Source organism: Eschrichtius robustus, chromosome 12 (genome assembly GCF_028021215.1).
Source record: "Eschrichtius robustus isolate mEscRob2 chromosome 12, mEscRob2.pri, whole genome shotgun sequence".
NCBI lineage: Eukaryota > Metazoa > Chordata > Mammalia > Artiodactyla > Eschrichtiidae > Eschrichtius > Eschrichtius robustus.
Window position 1 is genome coordinate 65,736,755 of NC_090835.1, and position 21,628 is coordinate 65,758,382.

General features: G+C 35.6%; 1 protein-coding gene across 1 annotated transcript in view; it reads right to left on the reverse strand.

The window, feature by feature from the left end:
• Positions 1–21,628, reverse strand: part of HCRTR2 (hypocretin receptor 2) — a 113,115-nt gene that overhangs the window by 23,368 nt on the left and 68,119 nt on the right. Inside the window, exons 2-3 of the mRNA XM_068558219.1 lie at positions 7,961–8,139; positions 697–940 (exon numbers count right to left, since the gene is read on the reverse strand). Of these exons, the coding sequence (XP_068414320.1) occupies positions 697–940; positions 7,961–8,139 (423 nt within the window). The remainder of the gene's footprint in view (positions 1–696; positions 941–7,960; positions 8,140–21,628) is intronic.

The following is a 21,628-nucleotide window of genomic DNA, read 5'->3' on the forward strand; positions in this document are numbered from 1 at the left end:
TCCAATAAACAAATGCTTTCCTAATGTTTACAGTTTAAATATGAGCCATTGTAATATACTTACCCAGAAGAGAACAGATTGTTTCCTTTAAATTCCGTGTGATAATTTTGTAACTAGTGCTGAAATGCAGGATTATTTTATTTTCTTTCATGCTTCGCTGTGTCCAGATTTGTGCCATCACCAAGCATTGATAAAGGTGTTTCCACTATTACAGAAAAACCTCAAAGACTGTTGCTGAGAGTTTTGAACCAAAGGAGCATAAGGCCTCCAAACTTGATTGTTTAAATTTAACCACTGAACATATCAGATGGGAAACCAAAAAAAGATTCATAATTTCATAATTAGTGTAATTTCTTAAGTCAGAAAATAATTATGCCAGTGATAAAATGTATCAGTTTACTATATTATGAATAGAGAAAACGTGTGTAGCTAATCTGACTCAGAGAACAGCATAGGTCCATGGGCAAGACATCCATGTTCCCAGGCCAGACATGGTTTTAAAATGAAAAATCCAGTTGTATTTGAAGCCCATTAGGGAACCTGACACCTGAGGCAATACTATGTTCTACCATGTTATAAAATAAACGATATTAACCCTTGCCAGTAAAATACACGAGGCCAGCTTTACAAGGACTGTGCAAATCAGATTTTCAACTTGCAGCTGTCATATAAATGCAAGGGCCACAATGGACTTACCGCCCCAGTGCTCATCACAGACTGTAAAGAGAGTGGTTTTATTGGCTAAGCCAGGGAGCATGGTGCTGCACTCCATGACGATGGCCTGAGGGATCATTATGATGCAGGACACGATCCAGATGATGACGATGCTGTTCCGGGCCCGCTTGGCTGTGCTCTTAAACATCAAAGGGTGACAGATCGCATACCACCGATCCAAGGCAATGCAGCTCAGTGTGAGGACAGACACAGACACTGACACAGTCTAGAGAAGAAAAGAAGGTAGTACAAGGGAAGCACCGGGTGTTACATGGACCACTCTCAGTACTTTTACCCTATCAGAAACATAGGCACACAGATAACCAGATACAAAGTTGTCAAAAAACATTTCACGCAAGTGCTTTCTATTAAAAAAAGAAAAAACTCTGCCAAAAAATAATATTAGAAGTGTATTAGGAAAAAGAATACCTTTTTTCCATTAAACATAAAAATGTACTATACAAGCCTTGCAATCTTTTTTTATGCTAAATGTTTTAATCTATAATATGGCATTCTTTAAATAATGACAATCATGATTTTGTCTTGAAATTTTTCTATTGGTAGGGGAAATCTTATCTTGGAATGAAAAAATAGTAAAATATATATGTTTAGTCTGAACTGGAAAATTCTCTGTCACTTATAGAGAATAATACAATGACATGTATTTCTTTTAAATTATCATATAAGAAACTGATTGAAATTGCATTTAATTAGCATTTTTGAATTATAGGTATCTCATTTCCTATTTTTAAATAATCAAGGTTATTTGTACATTAGTTCATTTCCAACATGTTGCACCCAAAGAAAGGCATGAGTCACGATAAAATATAATTCTCTATATGATTCTCCTTACCATAGTTTCCTCATTGCTGGAATAAGCGACCTGCCTCTAAATTTCAAATAGGTTCACCCAATCCAGATTTCTATATAATAGCACCACAAACAATACTTTAACTTGGAACTTTAAGAAAATAGTAAAGAAACATGTCAAGCATGCTTATCCCCACATGATCAGTTTATGTAATTATATTTAGTGTATTCTATACTAGATGATTGGACCATTGGTTCTGACAAAATCAATTATCTCAAAACTCTCTCTTTAAAAACAAGCCTCTTGCTCTTTTCTGTTATTTTTTTTTACAGATTTCTATTTATTTTCTTCTCAACATTTATAGTACAATTATTCTGTTTAATTCATTAATTTACTGTTTATCTTCTTTATTGGAACAAAGACCAATGGCAGGAGGGACTGTTGTGTTCACAAAACAGTACCTAATGCAGTGCTTGACGTGCTTAATAAATATTTTTTTGAATTAAGGAATAGTCATAAGCCTCAATCTAAGGTAATATACATGGCACAGTCATCTTTCTATATTTTTCTGTCCTAGTTGTACTGATCCCATAAAATGTGAATGAGCAGGTCTCTCTGCTTCTTACATCAGGACCTTCCTTGTCGATGCACTGACTGTAGGTACAGATGAGTGAGAAGGATCTAAGGGCTGGTCCAGCACAGAAGGAAAGGCTCTGGGTTAAGCATTAAGACCACATATCCATTCTTATCTCCTCCCAGCTAGCTGCACAATATGGGTCCCCTACTTAAGAGCTGTAGGTAAAATGTGGATGGGTTATTGTTTGTTCATTTGGTTTTCTATTAAATGAGTGAAATGATAGGATAAGATGCTTGTCAACTCTGATTCTTCTGATCCTCTTTGGAAAAGGCAGCAGAGTGTGGTTGGAGTCAATTCCACTATCAGGTTTCCTGGGTATGTACCCCACTGCACTTGCTAAATGCGTGATCTTGGGTAAGTTACTTAACCTTTCTATGCCTCAGTTTTCTCATCTGTGTGAGAATGCATGATAATCGTAGCTGTCCATGGAATTGTAGGAACTGTCAGTTGAGATGTGAAACACCTAGCCCAGGGCTGGTATAGAAATGCTGTGTAAGTGTTTGTTATTCCTTATTATGATTATGACATGATGATGGTCATTATACTATTAGTATTGTTTTCTATTCCTGAGCTTGGAGTTCTAGCTTTTAATAGGAACAGACTGCTTTTTGGTGAAGTGCAGTCATAGAAATTACAAATAAAGGTGTAAACTATGCTAAATTCTTGGAGGTTAATTTCATTTTAGGTGTAATCCTAAAGGGATGAACTCTACCAGAGAAGGCTTGGTTGATGGAACCTGGAAATTCCTTGGTGCTGCCTCAGAGAGCATTCACACCTCCTTCTCAAATGTCCCCTTCTCCTCCATTCCTTCCCTGAGAATGTGTCAAGCACCCAGGGCCCTTCCATACCCTTGACAACCTGGGAATAGGACAGTGGTCGTCTAGCTCTGCACAGTTGACCTTTCATAGTTGCTGAGCCAGGGCTATATTTATGCTCTCTAGCAATTAGAAATGTAAAATGCTCATCAAGACCTAGTGTTTTACTCTTCATGAATTCTAATCAACATGGGTGAATGGGATAGAAGTAGTGTGGTTCAAATTCTGAAGTCATTTCTATTAATTCCCTCTACTGTTAGATAGTAATAATCAATTCAAAACAGTGCACTTGAGAGATGGCTGTCCAGTGCCAACAGTGAACCAGGGTGCTGTGCCTTCTAATGAGAGAACATGCTGGTTCAGTTAATCTAGCAGTAGAATCCATTGCATGGACCCTTGACCATCAGTGATTTAATAGTTACTGTTTGAGTACTACATTTGCTGGTGTATAATATACTCTAGTATACAATTATCATCTAATTTACATGATTTTCTTGAAGGGGATATATAATTGCACCTTATCATAAGTGATTATAAATGAGAGTTTTGTTGTTGCTTTTCACTTGTAGGAGTGCACTTCCAGGTGCCTTTTTCATTGAGATTTTGATATTAGCTCAAGTCAACTTGATAATAAATCATTTGAGAAATGAATGTAGTGCGAATCATGAACATTGTGAGTGAAGTGAGATGATGTGAACTTTCTTTTGCTGTCGGTGCTTTATCTTGCACCCATCCTATGAGTACCCTGTGTTCAGAGCAACGTGGGAAGCTTTCTTTGGTAGAGGACTCAGTTTCACGCTAACATATAGATGTGACAAAAGGGACTCAGAGATCCATGACAAGTAGAAATGGAAATTTTGCCAAATCACAAGTTTGGATGACAGGCATTAATGGATTGGAAGGTGGAGAAGTGTGACAGAGAGTGAGGGAGTCTGTCCCATCACCCAACACCCAAAACTCAGTTGGCTTTGGTTCTGCTTTTCCTGGCATTTCCTGTGCAGAACTTCTTCTGCAGTTACAAAAAAAAGTCACTCTGAAAAATCAGTCAACTCCGCCTGTACGTGTGAGAAGAAAAGTGAAGTATTTTATATTTTTTCTAGAAATTCATGATAATTATTCAGCAAATAGCCCAATAAATGTTAATGGTAGTGGACCTATGGAGTGATTAAAGATATAAAAGGGACATTTTAATTATTTAACTAAGTTTTATTATATTTGTGAGATTTTTAAGATTGATGAGAGTTTGCTGAAATCTTACAGCATACCACTCATAAATCTAAAAGTTGCACTGAATTGTATTTAGAAGAAAAAGAACATATAAATAATAGGAAATTAGTAAATGTCCAAAGAATCTTAAATGCAACCAAATAACCTTAAAATTTGGCTGGGTGTTTTGTATATGTTTTTAAATACTCAGTAGGACATAAATATCATATGAGGGACCATTGGTTTCAGAACATCACAATTAAGGGGAAAAAAAAACTACTCAAATGATTGGCTTATTGCACATTGGCCCTATTCCTTCTATTTGGGAAAATTCTATGGAAAATGGACAATAAATATTGAGAGAATTTGGAGATGTGAGTTATACCAGTGCCTCAATATTTTTGTGCATTTACAACTTTCCATCAAGAAGTAATGTTGAATGAGGTAATGAATGGGTCAGATCTTGTGGTTATCAATAGTTTTTTTCCTTGATCTATGGAGAAGAGGATCAACTGTTGATCCTCTGTTGTTTAGTCCAGTTGACTAAACTGGACACTTTATAGAGAAGCAGATAGAAGCTATCAAGAGATGAAGATGTTCTTTCAACTGTAAGACTTGTTAAGTTGTGCTGCTGGAAAGAGTACTGTCATAATGAACATTAAGAGAGACCCATGTCCTGCATCACTCATAGTTGCATATTACTTTCAATCTGTCCTTGCATCCACATAAGACAATCTGGAATACCTAGTCTATAAGAAGGTATCGCTGTGCATTAGAGCAGGGCTGCACCTATTACAGGATGATGCATCCCTCTCCATCACCCCACTCTCCATCAGGGAAACTTCTGGTTTGCAGAGAGAACAACTCAGTCAACAAAAGATTCTGGGCAACTTAAGCCATCTTAAAACTTAAGAAGATCCCCCAAATTTCCCCCTGGGTGGTTACTGGAACCAAGAGAAATTTAAAAAAAGCTTTCTGGAAACACCACAGAAATGGTGACATATTAGAATTCTCTGCTATTTATGATTTTTCCAGTGTCTCCACGTAAACATCACAAGACCCATTGCTTACTGATTTTTTTCTATGGTGATATTTTTCTCTGTTGCTCAATGTCCTCTTTCTCTCAAAAAAATTTGCAATAGTTTATTTTTGTAACCCACTCATGATTTTCAGCCAACTGACAAAACTAACCTTGCAGTTAAACTTAATGCTTGCAACGAGGCTTATAACTTTCATGGCATTTCCCGCTTAGTAGTCTATCAGTGAGGTCTGACCTAAAAATTTATTATTTCTGTTTATAATGAGTCATTGAAGAACTATTGAGATAAAGATCTCTTTGTAACATTTCAGATCCAAAAGCTTAATTTATATAATTTCTAATAATGAGCTATTTGTGGTCTCTCTCAACTTTTGTTTTTCCTAAGACTTTAGTTTTGGAGTACTTTTAAGACCACAGCAAAACTGAGGAGAAGGTACAAAGATTTCCCTATACCCCCTGTTCTCACATAGCCTCCCGCATGTTCAACATCCCCCACCATAGTGGTACATTTGATATAACTGGTGAACTTATATTGGCACACCATAATCAGTACACTCTTGATGTTGTACATTTGGACAAATGTATAAGGACATGTATCCAACATTATAATATCCTACGTTATACTGCCTTAAAAATCCTCTGTGCTCTGCCTGTTCATCCCTTCCAACGCCTGACAACCACTCATAATTTTTACTATCTCCATAGTTTTGTCTTCTTTCCTAATGTCATATTATTGGAATTATGCAGTACATAGCCTTCTCAGATTGGCTTCTTTCACTTAGTAATAAGTATTTAATGTTCCTCCATGTCTTTTTATTGCTTGATAACTCATTTCTTTTAATCACTGAATAATATTCTATTATCGGGTTGTACCCCAGTTTGTTTACCATTCATCTACTGAAGGACATCTTGGTTACTTCCAAGTTTTAGTAATGATAGATAAAGCTGCTGTAAACATTTGCATGCAAGTTGTTGTGTGGATGTAAATTTTCAGGAATGCAATTGCTGGATCATATGTTGGGACCATGTTTAATTTTGTAAAAAACAAAAATCAGTCTTCCAAAGTGGCTGTAACATTTTGCAGCATTCCTACTAGCAATGAATGAGTGTTCCTGTTGCTCCACACCCTTGCCAGCTTTTGGTATTATCAGTGTTCCATAGTTTGGCCATTCTAATAGGTGTGCAGTGATATCTCATTACTTTAATTTTCATTTTGCTTATGATATGTGATGAGGGACATCTTTTCATATGTTTCTTTGCTACTTGTATATCTTCTTTGGTGAGTTGTCTGTTAAGGTCTTTGGCCCATATTTTAATTGGGTTGTTTGCTTCCATACTGTTTAGTTTTAACAGCTCTCTGTATATTTTAGATAAAATTCCTTATCATCATGTCTTTTGCAAATATTTTCTCCCAGTCTGTGCCTTGCCTTCGCATTCTCTTTACATTGACTTTTGCAGAGCAGAAGTTTTTAATTTTAATGAATTCAGCTTATCAGTGATTTATTTGAAGCATCAGGCTTTTGGTGTTATATATAAAAAGTCATCAAAACACCCCAGGTCATCTAGGTTTCCTTCTATGGTATCTTCTGGGAGTTTCATAGTTTTGCATTTTACATTTAGGTCAATGATCCATTCTGAGTCCATTTTTCTGAAGAGTGTAAGGTCTGTATCTAGATTCAATTGTTCTAACTGCCCCAACTTGTCATTATCAGGAACATATTGTCATTTCCTCCAAATATTATGAAACCAACTGGGAGCCTGGATGGAATAAATACCGGGGGGTGGAGGGTGGTCAAGGGAACCAGTAGGGAGTGGCCACCATTTCACTCACTATCCAATTGCTAAAGGAAATCCATGTCTTTTAGAACTGTGGCTCTGGACACCAGCTTGGGAAAATTTTTAAAGATTTTAGAGCTATCAGAATATCAATCAGAAAATTATTCTCTGGAAGTGTTTGTTCTTAATTTCTTGTAGAGAAGCTAGTTATAGCAAAGCTGTTTTCAGAAATGAACAATAAAACATCTAATTCTGATGACCATGACTGATGTTTACTGAGAACATACTATGTTTTTATAAGGTCATCATCTTCCAGAGAGTAATCCCTATGCCAAGTGGTTCATATAAATTATCTAAGTAAACTAATCCAACCACCATAGGAGATAGCTATAATTAAAATTTTTAATCTTTTAAAATAAGTGAATCTCAAAGAGCTTACGTATTTAGCTCAATAGCATACAATCAGTGAATGGCAGAATAAAGATTCCAAAGATTCTCTACTAGATTCCTGGTAGTTTAATTCAAAACCTGCACTAAAACATGTTCCCTGTACTGCTTTGATCATATAGCTCTTGATTTCTCAGTAGTAAATGAGACTACTTATAAAAACAGACAGTCCTGAATTACTTGGACTGGGAAAGGCTGAATCATTAATTTGTTCAAGTTCCTTATTTTATAATCAGAAAATTAGAGACCAAAAAGGTAAAAGGTTTGTGCAGAATTTATTGATGACTTGAGAATTCTGACACTTTATTTTTACCCAGAACTTACCTTGTTTACCTGGTATTACTTTCCTTAAGTCTCTGGTATTATTTTCCTTAAGTTTACCAGTTCCTTAAGCAAGTATATTTCTCTCTTAGCTCACTAGGTAATTTACCAAGGGGCCATGACTATAATTGAAAATGACTATACTTTTTCAGTAGTTTCTGAGTTTGGACCCCAAAAGTGTGAATAACAATTACCTGTAAATAAGGAATCACTTTACAGAGGGATTGTCCAAAGAACCAGGTCTCAGTGATGTCCACTACTAAAGTGGCTGGAAGGCAGGTGATGGTCACGAGCACATCAGCCAGAGAAAGGTTGACGATGAAGTAATTGGTCACCGTCCTCATGTGGTGGTTCTTCCACACGGCCACACAAACTAATTTGGAAAAAAAAAGGAATAGTAACTGTTATGGACTTAATGTTTGTGCTCTCCAGAAATTCATATGTTAAGATCCTGACCCCGCCCTAAAGAAGATGTGGTACATATATACAATGGAATATTACTCAGCCATAAAAAATACTGAAATAATGCCATTTCCAACAACATGGATGCAACTAGAGATTATCAAATTAAGTGAAGTAAGTCAGAAAGAGAAAGACAAATACCAAATGATATCAGTTATATGTGGAATCTAAAATATGACACAAATGAAGCTATCTACAAAACAGAAACAGACTCATAGACATAGAGAACAGACTTGTGGTTACCAAAGTGGGTGACATGGGAAGGAATGGACTGGGAGTTTGGGGTTAGCAGATGCAAAGTATTATATATAGAATGGATAAACAACAAGATCCTACTGTGTAGCACAGGGAACTATATTCAATATCCTGTAATAAACCATAACAGAAAAGAATATAAAAAGAGAATGTATATATATGTATAACTTAATCATTTTGTTGTATTACAGTAATTAACACAACATTGTAAATCAATTATACCTCAATAAAATAGAAAGATCCTCACCCCCAATGTGATGGTATTAGGAGGTGAGCCTTTGGGAAATGATTTGGTCATGAGAGTGGAGCCCTCATGAAGGATATTATGTCCTTATAAAAGGAACTCCACAGAGATCTTTTGCCCCTTCCACCATGTGAGGATACAGCAAAAAAGCTGCTGTTTATGAACCAGGAAATGGACTCTGACCACTGAATCTGCCACAGTCATGATCTTGGACTTCTCAGGCTCCAGAACTGTGAGAAAAAAGCTTCTGTTTTGTATTAGCCACTCAGTTCATGTTACTCGGTTACAGCAGGCTGGACAGACTAAGACAGTAACTAAACAAAGAAGATAACTATTGATGAGGGAACACCATCAAGCTAATTGGTACCCCTGCAAATCCACAAATAAATATTGCCAAGGGAGCTAATTTAAGGCTGTCCTGTGTTTTCACCAAAAGGGTCAATATGTGTGAATGCTGAATATATGCTTAAAATCAGTTCATTTACCTTGCAAGACATTTTTCAATGGATCATAAGGCTGTGTTTATTTTTACTCTATTTTGAATTTCATTTTACAGGAGTTAAAGAACAATCTTTGATTTATCCTTCTACTCCTTCAGTGGTCAGCAAATACTCAAGAAATATTTACTGAGTTGAGATGAATTAGGAGTTCGCTAGCTTTCAATGAACTGCAATGTTTGCCTCATCCATGACGTTGACCCCTACCTGCTCCCAAACTCTGCCTTTGGGACGTTTAAGAGATGAAGAGGCTAAAAGACAAAGTCAACAAAAAAAGTCCTTAGTATTGCCTTATACTGAAGTGGATGGCTCATATCCTTAGGTCGTTTAACTTCAATGACAATCCCAAGGGAATTTATCATTACCAACGTTTTATACATTATGATGTCAGTGAGACACAGGAACTTGTTGAGGACAAATGGCTCATAAAACACAGAACCACAGTTACAACTGGCTTATCCACCAACTGAAGAGCTGGTCTTTCCACCACACTGGCTACCTTCTTTTGTGAAAATGAAGGAGTTATAAAAAAAGCACATATAAATTCTAGAAACTCAATCTCTCTCCTTTCTATTACTCTTGATGGCCTCTAAACATCAGCTCAGATGAAACATACTTTCTCAGCCAAGCCTTCCTCCTTTTCCTTCAGTGTATCCCCCTGTGTAAAAGTTGTGCTATCTCATTCAGCTTCTCTTTATGGAAAAAACACATAGTTCTTTGATTCTCTGTCCTCCCTCTGATGTATCCAAAGGTTACATAAACACTGGTTCCAGAATTATATAGGTGTAAGCACTGCTACCCACATCTATTGATGGGTTTGCTTCACTGAAAGGAACTGTGAATTTACCTGGGATATCATTACCCTGTCAGAGCTGTCACTTATGCACCGAAATGATGCAGTGATTAGTAACCTTATGCAGTGAAGAAATAAAAGCACATTTGTTAAATTTAAGTCACTGAGTGAGGATTCCTTTTTGACAGTTATGTACCAGTTTATTATGATTTTCATATGCTGAAAAATGCTTTTACTAGCTCCTGAATCTGAAATTACCCTCAGTCACGAACAGATGCCAATTTAATGAAATACCTGAATTTCTGAGGATTTAATTGTGAAAACTTCGCATCTTCCTTTAACTCCAGCACACAAGTACCAAAAACTCAAGTGAGCTTTATTAGGGTAAATCATAGTCTTTATTATCTGAAAATGCTGCTGCTGAATCATTTATTTCTCAGAAACGCTTGAAACGCTCACACACACACACACACACAAACCCATCTTAGCAGTCGACTAACACATTATCACGGCTTGTTATGAGAAAATTGACAAAAAATATCACACTTCTGATACTTGGTCAATAAATGGTCCAAATGGTGCAATTTGGGATCTAGAAAAGAAAACAAGACTTAAAAAATGCAGTCCATTCTAGTTTGACTCCCAATTCTCCCTATTTTGGAGGTGAGGAATGGCAGTGATGGGAGGATAGTGTTAATGAATGATGTCTAAGCAATGCGAGAACAAGTAGGTTCTCAACCAAAACTTCTATAGTATTTACTACGTGCCATGTCCTGTTCTAAGCAACTTAAATTATTAATCTTCATAATAACACTATGAAATGATTACTGTTAATATCCCTGTCTAACGTGTGGAAAACTGAGGCTCGGGTGGTTATGGAACCTACCTAAGGATGAATAGCTGGTAAATGCCGAGCTTAGATTTAATCTTATAAACTATGCATGCCATTCTATTATATACCAGCATCTATCGTTGAAGCAGAAGGTGGAAGGCAGCTGCCAGCCTTTCTTTGGCAGGACTTTAACATACATTCATAAAATTCTGGAATTGGAGATCATTCAGTCTAACTTGATGCATAAATCAACTCTGCAGTATTCCTGATTCATTCTACTTGCATATTTTTAATAGTAGGGAATTTACGACTTGCTTAAGCCCTCGACTACATTTTGTGCTGACTTTACCTACCAGCAAGTTCTTGTTCATGTTGAGTTGATATATGTTTCCCTTTCAGTTCCATTCATGGGTTCTTTATTCTTTCCTGGAACCCAAGGAATAAACCTTATCTATTTTTTTCTGCATTGTACCTGTATTAGTTCCCCAGTGCTGCTTTAACAGAGTACCATAGGTTGGGTGTTTTAAAGCAAAATAAACTTATTGTCCCACAGTTCTGGAGACCAGAAGTCCAAAATCAACGTGTCAGGAGGGCCAAGCTGCCTCTGAAACCTGTAGAGAAATCCTTCCTTGCCTCTCTCGCAGCTTCTGGTGGTTTGCTGGCTATTGTGGCCTTCCCTAGGGTGCAGCTCTGTAACTCCAGTCTCTCTCTCCATCATCATACGGTGTTCTCCTGCCTCTCTGTATTCACATGGCATCTTCTTATAAGGACACCAGTCATATTAGATTAGTGGCCCACTCTACTCCAGTATGACTCATTTTAACTCAACTAATCATATCTGCAGTGACCTTATTTCCAAATAAGGTCACATTCTGATATTCGGGAGATTAGCACTTTCACATATTTTTGGGGAGACACAATTCAACTCATAATAGTCTGTACTTTGGCCCCTAAAAATTTGTGTTCTTCCCACATGCAAAATACAATTCACTCCATCTCAACGGTCCCCAAATTCTTAACCCATTTCAGCATCAACTCTAAATCCCAAATCTCACCTAATATTATCTAAGTCAAGAATGGGTGAGATTTGGGGTATAGACCTTCCCAGGGCAAAACTCCTCTCCATCTATGAACCAGTGAAACCTAGAAAACAAGTTATCTACTTCCAAAATGCCATCATGGGATAAGGATAGGGTGATATTCCCATTCTAAAATGGAGAAATCGGAAGAAAAAGCGGGTCACCGGTCTAAAGCAAGTTTTCAAGTCAGCAGGGCAAAGTTCATTAAATTTTAAGGCTTAAGAATAATTCTCTGTGGCTTGATGCTCTGTTCTTCTAGCTCAACCTATAACAGTGGCCATTCAGATATTTAAAGACCACAGCTATTACCATTCCCCAAGCCTCTGCTTACCGAGGCTAAATATCTCCAGAACCCTCATGTGCAATGCACGGTTTCGCATCTCACATCACCCTGATCCCTTTATTCTGAGCACACTACAGATGATCAGTGATGGCTCTAAATGAGCTATCTGCAACTGCACACATGTTTCCAGCTATAGTCTAACCAGGACAGAAAAGAACAGGGTGACTGCTTTCATTAATATTTCTCTATTAAGACAGCCTGAGATCTTGTTAGCTTTCTTAATAGCCAAGTCACACTTTTTTGGATCATACATGTATACAATTACTAGAAATTGGTTCCCTCATGTAGATGTTTCTTTACCTCTAAATCTTAGGGAGAAAAAAAGAGAGGGAAAAATTAATATTCTAAAAAACATTATTGGGATAATGGGAGAAGTTTGAATTTGGACTTTATGTTAAGTAATATTACTGCGCCATTTACAATATCTTAAGTATGGTGTTTACATTATGTACATTCAAAATACTAAAGATTATGACTATGCCTGTTCCCCAAGACTTTGTTTCTCTGGGTTAAACATTGGCAGACCCTTCCTACATAATAGCAGGATTACCTCTCTCATGACCCTGGTCTCTTTATTGTGAAAATGCTGCAGATTACCAGCAGATATCTCTGAGCTAGCTATCCAGAACTGAGCACACATCTTCAGGTGCATATCTCCTCAGTTTGGGTTGAATAAATATCCATTAGTTTATTCATTTCCCCATTCAAAATATTAAAGATATAAGGGAAACAAACTTCTCCTGGTAGCATATCAAATTTATGCAGTTAAATTCATCATCTTTTCTTATATTCTCTTCCTGGACTTTATATCTCCCTGAAATATAACATTCTTCCTTTTTCTCCCTGATACCTTATGTTTAAAATCCCTCAGATATCTCTTACCTCTATAATTGTCTTTCTATTCCTTTTGCAAATACCTGGTCAGATTGTGGTAATAATTAGCTAGGATGTCGCAATTACCTCCTAATAGTTGGTCCTGCTCCGTGCCTCTCTTTACTCCTATCCATTTTATCCAGTGATACCATTCATTCCAGTTATATTAACTCTTTCATTTCAACAGGAGTCTCTCCTTTTCTTCAGAATTAAGTACAAAATCCTCAGGTGGCCACCCAGTTCTCGTTGAACTTTCCCTCTATGTCTTGCAATGCTGCCCATAAAATACTCAGAGCTGCAGGATAAGTTTGATATCTCACTTTATAGCAAATATTCCATGCCAGGCGATTGCTAATGCCATTCCTCCTTTTGGAAATGGCCACACTCCATTTCAATCCTCTTTTCAACTAATTAAATCCTACCCCCCCAAAACAAACAAACAAACAAAAAAGCAAAAAACAAACCAATCAAACAAAAATATTGGTTTCATGAAATTTCTCTTAATTAGCCTAACTCAACATGACTTCTTTCTTTTTTAAAACCATATTACACCATAAAAAAGAATGAAATAATGCCATTTGCAGCAACATAGATGGACCTAGAGATTATCATACTATGTGAAGTAAGTCAGACAAAGACAAATATCATATTATATCACTTATATATGGAATCTAATACAAAATGATATAAATGAACTTATTTTAAAAAACAGAAACAGACTCACAGACTTAGAGAATGAACTAATGGTTACCAGCAGGGAAGGGTGACAGGGAGGGATAGATTGGGATTAACACATACGCACTACTATATATAAAATAGTTAAACAACAAGACCTCTGTATAGCACAGGGAACTCTACTCAATATTCCGTAATAACCTACACACACACACACACGTATATATAACTGATTCACTTTGCTGTACACCTGAAAGTAGCATGACATTTTAAATCAACTATACTCCAATAAAATTTTTTTTAAAAGGAAAAAAAGTTTAAAACAGGGGGAAAAAAAACGTATTACATGTACCTTTCCTCGTCATGAATCACATTCTAAAATTATTATGGACTATTATGGGTATTTGTATTTTTTTTCTTATTTTCCTACTGGTTCAAAGGCTCTTTTTCATTTTGAGATGGGCTTTTCCTTTCTCTTACTCTTCTTGGTTTTGAAAGCTTTTCTCCCAACACAAACACTGCCTAAAACTTACTTTGCAATAAATAAATATTCATAACATTGATTTGTTCATCCACTTGTAGCGTGTTGGTGCCTTTGGTATTGTACATTTACCCATGAGGTTCTTTAAAAGAAGAGAAAAAACCCAGAGGCTGAATGGAGCATTTATTTTCCTCATTCCTTTTGAGTAAGGCCTGACATTTGACAGAGAACTTGGCTGCCTGCCAGTTATTTTCTTGGCTCTCAATTCCCTATATACTGCCTTCTGATGAGCCTTGGCAGGATGTGAGACATGAACTTGGTACTATTTTTGAAATCGGTTCTCTGAATTATCATGATCCACCAATGTTAAAGTTAGTTTGTGGTTAGTCTGCACTTACAAGTCTGCCTGCATTAATCAGGAACAAGTGAGGAATGGTTGTGCACATGGGGGTGAAAGGTGATGCCAAAAGGCAGGGATGCAGATTGAATGAAAATCCACCTTGAACACAGATTTTTTGAAAAAAAAAAGACTTCTGAGATACAGAGGTGCCAAGAAGATAAAAGTCCATTTAGTCCTTCCTCTTTCACCCCTCATTTGGTTCATCATCTCTTCATCTGTAAGAATCTGATGATGTATAGCTCCCATCTTTGCTCTGCAGGACCGACAGATGGAACCCGACTCCAGCTGTATGACAGCATCTGTAGTCTGTGATGCAGAGAGGGATTTAAAACATAATATAGAGATACAGTCTTTAAAAATAACCTGTTATTGGATGTGCCAAAGATTAAACTGACTTTCAAATAAGAAAATAAAATATTGGTACAATAAAACCCTTTGCAACTTCAATCTGTACTTATGATAAACTGGCTTTTGTTTTAGTATCTAACACACTGCATATGGACAAAGTGAATTTCTCTCTCAAATCAATCCTTGCACTTGGAAAAATTTAAACTAAGATGATATCCTGTTAATCTGTTGATGAGATTGCATCTTTTATTAAACATACACTTAGGTCTTAAAATGTCAACTAATAATTGATATTATAATATCAAGAAGAGTCTGTGCATGGTATATAATTAGCATGTTACTGAACATCTCGAAAGATCTGTACTAAATATATCAAATTATTTTAATCATTTTCACATTTATTTAATTTTTCAACATTAAAACAAGATATAGGTGTTAAGTGGCATAAGCCAGATACAAAAGGACAATGATTATATAATTCCATTTATATGAAGTACTTAGAGTAGCCAAATCTCTTAAGACAGAAAGAAGAATGTGGTTGCCAGGGTCTGGGGGGAGGGGAGAATGGGCTATAATTGCTCAAGAGGAAAGAATTTTAGTTTCGCAAGATGAAAACTGTTACAGAGATATATAGCGCTGATGGTTGTACAACAATGTGAATGTACTTACTGCCAATGAATTGTAAACTTAAGAATGGTTAAAGTGGTAAATTTTAAATTGTGTATACTTTATCACAATTTAAAAAACCACTTTCCATGAAAAAAGGAGCTATAAAATGGGAAACAAAATTTTTGACCCAACAATAAAATTCCTCAAAATTCCTAAATACAGAGTGAAAATTCCAGGGGATGATCTTAATTGCTCATTTTATGATTTTTAAAAAACTCATGAACAGCTAAAATAATGAAAGAAAACACAATTATTCAGATATACCTCAGTTCTAATGGCAGTGTTAAAGACAGCCAACACATGATTTTTTAATATATAATTTAAATTATTTCTTTGTGAAATCAAAGTGTTGTTTGTAGTAGGTTGTGATATTGTAATTTAGATAGTGTCTTAAATGATTATGCAATGTCTTGATTGTTCTTTATTTAATGTACATATGTATGTATACAGATATGCAAGATGATAATTTCTTGATTGTTATTTGTTATATTACCCATATAAAACATGTCAGAAAACAACTTTAAAAAGTACTGTAGTTCCACCTTTTGCCACAAAGTGTCAGTAAAAGACTTTGAAAGTGCTTACCCTGTCACTTAAGAGGTGAGTTTTAATCATTAATGAATTGTAATATTCTTTATAACGTATAAGTAAATACACTTGTTTCAAGTGGGATATTCTAGACCAAAAAGAATCCTTAAGAAAGGACAAATTTGGCTAACATCTTTTAAATTATATACAAATGAATGAGTAAAGATGAAATACAACTATTTTTCTAAATGAAAAACAGCAAAAAAGCCATTGAATACACATAGAAAGTATCCTCTATTTAACTCTTGTGAGGAATCTATCTTGAAAGCAGGAAAGGATTCATCCAGAATCATTACAGTGTGTAGATTTAACACATAGGAAAGTTGACTATTGGTGTGGTCCTCAAAGGGAAAAACAAACTCTCCATGAAATCCTCAGGTATTTTCCTTTTTCTCATCTTCATTGCACCTCACTTCCTTGGCCCCCCTTATTGTTACTTTTGCTTCCTTCTTTCCCTGGGAAAATACACCAATAATTCCTGACTCAGTCTCCCATCTTCACCCACACATCTTGGCAAGGTTGTCTACAAATCTCTCTGTCTGTGCTCAGAAGAGCAGCAGGCAAAGATGCCACTACTTTTCGTGCAAATCTGACAGATGGGACACTGTCAAGAAACACTTCAGTGCTGTGAAATGAACCCTCCGCCCCAAAGATTATCTAATATTAAGAGAAAGAAAACTTTAGAAAAGTTATTATAGAAGCACAGACAACAATGTTCTGAATGCATTTCAGTTTTTGTTTCCTTAAGAAAATATAAAAGTCTGCAGTCTGACAAAAACTTTCTCATTGGCACCTGCTCATTATTTTAACATAGGCAGGAATTCTCATGCTGATACCAATGAGGTAGTATGGGGAATAATTACGATACCACAATTAATAAATCATCTGGGAAGGGATTTTGAAAGACAGGGTCTTCACACAGGCACAAATATACCTGGAGAAACTGCATAGAAGAAGGTTATAAAACAGAAACTCAAGGGAGATGGTGATTCATAGGAATCAAGTCCAAAGGAAATTCTTCAGAAAGGAGAGTGGGAAGGTAGGCTTGACTTCTGCTGTCTGTGAGAGGCAGAGGAGGGCTCAACCACAAATGGTACCAAGGTTCTGAATGGGATCTGCCAGAGACCAGAGCATCACTGATGTTAATAGGATTCCCCAAGCCTTTGAGGCTGGCCTTTGCGGAAGGTGAGGAGGGAGGAAGTCTCCACAGTCTTAGCATCTGCAGTTCTATTAATGGCTACATCTAGTAGGCATCAAGGAATTTTTCTGGGGCGGGGGGAGTATAAACTTCTTGGTTACCCATGTCTTTTTACTCTTTACAGGTAAATCACTATGAATGTTTGTTCCCAGTGCAGCCTCTCAAAATTCTATCTGGACCTCTATCCTGTTCTCAGAGCTCTTTAGGGACATATGGTCAATCTTTGTCTTGGCCCTTTTGCTTTAATTAGCACATATAAGTGACCTATCCTTCCCCTGGCACTTGACTTCTGTTTATCATACAGCCTGCAATGAACTTAATTTTTTGGCTTCCTTTGTAGGACTATTTTCCCTCTTTCACTCCATGTATATCTTCAATCCTCCTGTCTTTTTCTTCCATGTTCTTTTCTTCTTTGTTATTATCTACTCTCACAACTTCAATTTTCATCTCTAGGAGACTAATTTCCAAAGTTATAACTCTAGTTCTTGGTTCGGTCTTGCTTTCCATAACAAAATTTCAAACTACATTTTTTTTCATCTTTTATATATTTTGTCTTTAATTCATACTCAACTCATGATTATAAAATGTATACATACCGAGTTAGAGCATTTTGACATTGTCCTGAAGATTAGGGAGAATCACTGAAAGATTTTAAGCAAGGGAGTGACAAGACCCTGTTTCTATTTTTCAAAGATGACTTGGGAGAATGTGGAAATTATATATGCTCTTAAACTGGAAGCAGGGGAGCCAGTTTTGAGACTTTTTAGAACTCCAAGGAAATAAGGTGAGGACAAAAGAATGGGGAAAAATGAATGAATTCCAGAAATAATAATGAAGTTGAAATACGAAACTGTGGTGAGTGATTAGATATGAAGATGAAGAAGGTAAGAAGAACTGAGGATGATTACCAGGTACATTGCTTGGCAGGTGGGGAGAAGATCCTATTGCTCACTGAGTTATGAAATAAAGGAGAATGAGGCAGCTTCATTTGGAAGTAGGGATAGAAGATGAGAAATTCCATTTTGTATATGTGAGTTTGAAACACTTGTGAATTACCTCACTGTCAGTATCCATTTGGCATTTGGATTTATACATCTATATTTCAGGAGATATATTTCAGTTACAGGTACATATTTGGGATTCATTGGAATAGCCATAGTGTTTAAAGTCAGTTGAGTGGATGAGATCAACCAGGGATAGATTAGAGTAAGAAGGGAACGACCTAAGTCATTTCCAGAGAACTGTGCAATTTCAGCCAAATAGTCTTGGTTGGCAAATATCCAAAGGTGCCAATTTTCTCTGAAGTACTAAATATTATAGTACTGAATGGTACATTGGTTTTACTATTAGAAAATAGTATACAATTCTGGTTATGACAGATAAGCTTGCTGCAGAGCAAACCTCCCACCCAAAACAACCACGGAGTAGTTGGAGTGTCACACATGTCTTTACAACATTGGAAAGCTTATGAGGGAGTGAGGACTTGAAGGGCCAGTATCCTGGAGAAAAGGAAAGAAGACAGATGTTCACTGACATGCAGCACCTCTTTTCTTCTCAAAGCTTTTGGCAGTTTGCAAGCACCAACTAAGGGCTGAGAGTAAAAAGTAACAGCCAATAATATGAGAAGTTGAGCAGGAACTTGAACAGTCTTGTTGAACAGAGGGCAGTCATTCAATCAACCTGAGGTGAACAACCCTGGCTTTTAGCGGCAACCCCAAAGAGCAAACTCTAGCAGAGATAAGCCTGAAGGAGACATGCTCTCCTAAAGGATGAAGCCCAGCTCCAAATACCTTCACTTGCTGACTGGATAGAGGTTTTCTGTCTCAATACTAACTGCCTGCCAAAGCAAAAGCAAATTCTTCGTGGAAGAATATACATTATCTAGAGCATCAAATGATTTCATCCAAAGTTTTCATATGAAATGTCACTCATTCAATAGAAAAGTCATCAGGCAGATACAAAGGCAACACCAAAAGACCAAAGCCTATAGGAAAAGAAAAGAAAAGAATAAAGCTTTCAGAAATGTTAAAATAATTGGATTAAAAAGTTCAAGAAATTATGTGATATATGTAGACTATTAATGAATAATTGAAAAAATATTTAAGGGGAAGCTGTAGACCTCAAAAATGTTTTAACTGGAAACACAACAATGGATTCAGTAGAAGATTAGATGGATAGAGCCAACCTGTAGAACTATCCAAACTAATAGAAAAGTATTCAAACTAAACAATACAGAGAAAAAAAATTGAAAATGCAGAAAATAATATGAATAATACATGCTTTAAATACTAAAATACATGTAATTGGATTCTCAATATGTGAGAAGAGAAGTAAAATGAAGCAGAAACAATATTTTAAAATATATCCAAGGAGAGATGTTATCTGATAATTTTTTTAAACTAATTAAAAACCAAAGGTAGAGTCCTGTGACATATCACTAGTGACTTCATTCCAGATTAATATTAGTAATTATTCAATAGTACATATATCTTATTATTCATCCTTTTAGCAATTACTTAAAAGATGAAATAGAAGGGCATATTTGTTAAACTTGAAGATAGCACATAACTGAGAGATATAGTTAATATTTTGGGTTCCACATGACTCAAAAGCTCTTGACAGTCCAGAGCAATGGGGGAAATATAATATGAGATATCACAAGAATAAATGTAACCCTGCATTTAAGATCAAAAGCTGTCTCAGGTACATTACATTTTACCAGGAAAAAAATAAAACTAATTAAAGGCAACTATACACAGATATCTGAAGTGTCACAAATCTCAACAAGGATAAATATAAGAGAAAACTACACACCGTTATATTTTAATAAAGCTTCTGAAAACCAGTAACAAAGAGAAAAATCTTAATTCAGATAAAAAGTGTATCATCATCAAAGCATAATACTGGGATTGACAGCTAAATTTTCAAAAGAAAAAAAAAATCTAAAGTATAACAGAATGTCATTTTCATGCTGAGAGTAAGAACAATTTAGAATTGTATAGTCAATGAAAACATACCTGATAAATGAAGATGAAATAAAGTCCTTTTCAGACAAACAGAAGCTGAGAGAATTTGTCAACAACATTCTCAAACCAGAGAAAAACAAAAGGAAGTTAGACAGAAAGAAAATGATCAGTTGGAAGTACAAAAATGAAGAGAGGAATGAAGAATAATGGAAATTATAAATATGTGAATAAATATCAATTATAAATGGCTAAATAAAATAATAGACATCATCATCATCATGTTTTCTGAGGTTTAAATAACTGTAGCAGAAAGGAATCAGTGGTAAACAGAGTTAAGGCAGTGTTCCAAGTTTATTTCAGTGTTCAGGAAGTGTTAAAAATACTAATTTATCAATATATTAAAATGCATTATCAATGACATATGTTTTCATCACTAGGGAGATCTCTAAAAGAATAGCAAGTGAATATGTAAGAAGCTAAGAGGAAATAAATAATAATTTTAAAAGGTAAAAGGCAAGAAAAAAATTGAACAAGGGGAACAAAAAGAAAGCAAATGAGATGATAGGTATAAACATGAATATACCAATAATTACATTAAATACAAAGGAACCTAAAACTTCAATTAAAAGATAAAGGTTATTGGACAGGATTCAAAAAAAGACTCAATCATACACTTCTTTAACAGGCAACATACTTTTAATAAAATGATGCAACAAAATAGAAAATGCAAGAATGCAAATATTAATTTATAGAATGATGGTGTAGCTAAATTAATTTTGGACTGAATTTTGAAGCAATTTAAAAATTTTAAATTTAAAATTTGGACAAGATGTTGAGGCAAGAAGTATTACTAGAGCTAAAGAGGAAAATTTTATAATGATGAAAGGATCAATTCACTAGGAAGATATAACAATTCTAATACCGCAGCCTCAACAATATATGAAACAAAAGATGATACAACCAAAGTGGGAATCATAGAGGGATATTATAATAGATCTTTCTAAGTAACTAATAGAATAAACAGACAACAAAATCCATTTCAGATTTATGTAATTAACAAACTTTACCTAATATATTTATAAATCTTAATCTATATCTATCTGGAATATTATACCCCAAACTGAAGAGTACACATTTTTTCAGAGTATGCATAGTACTT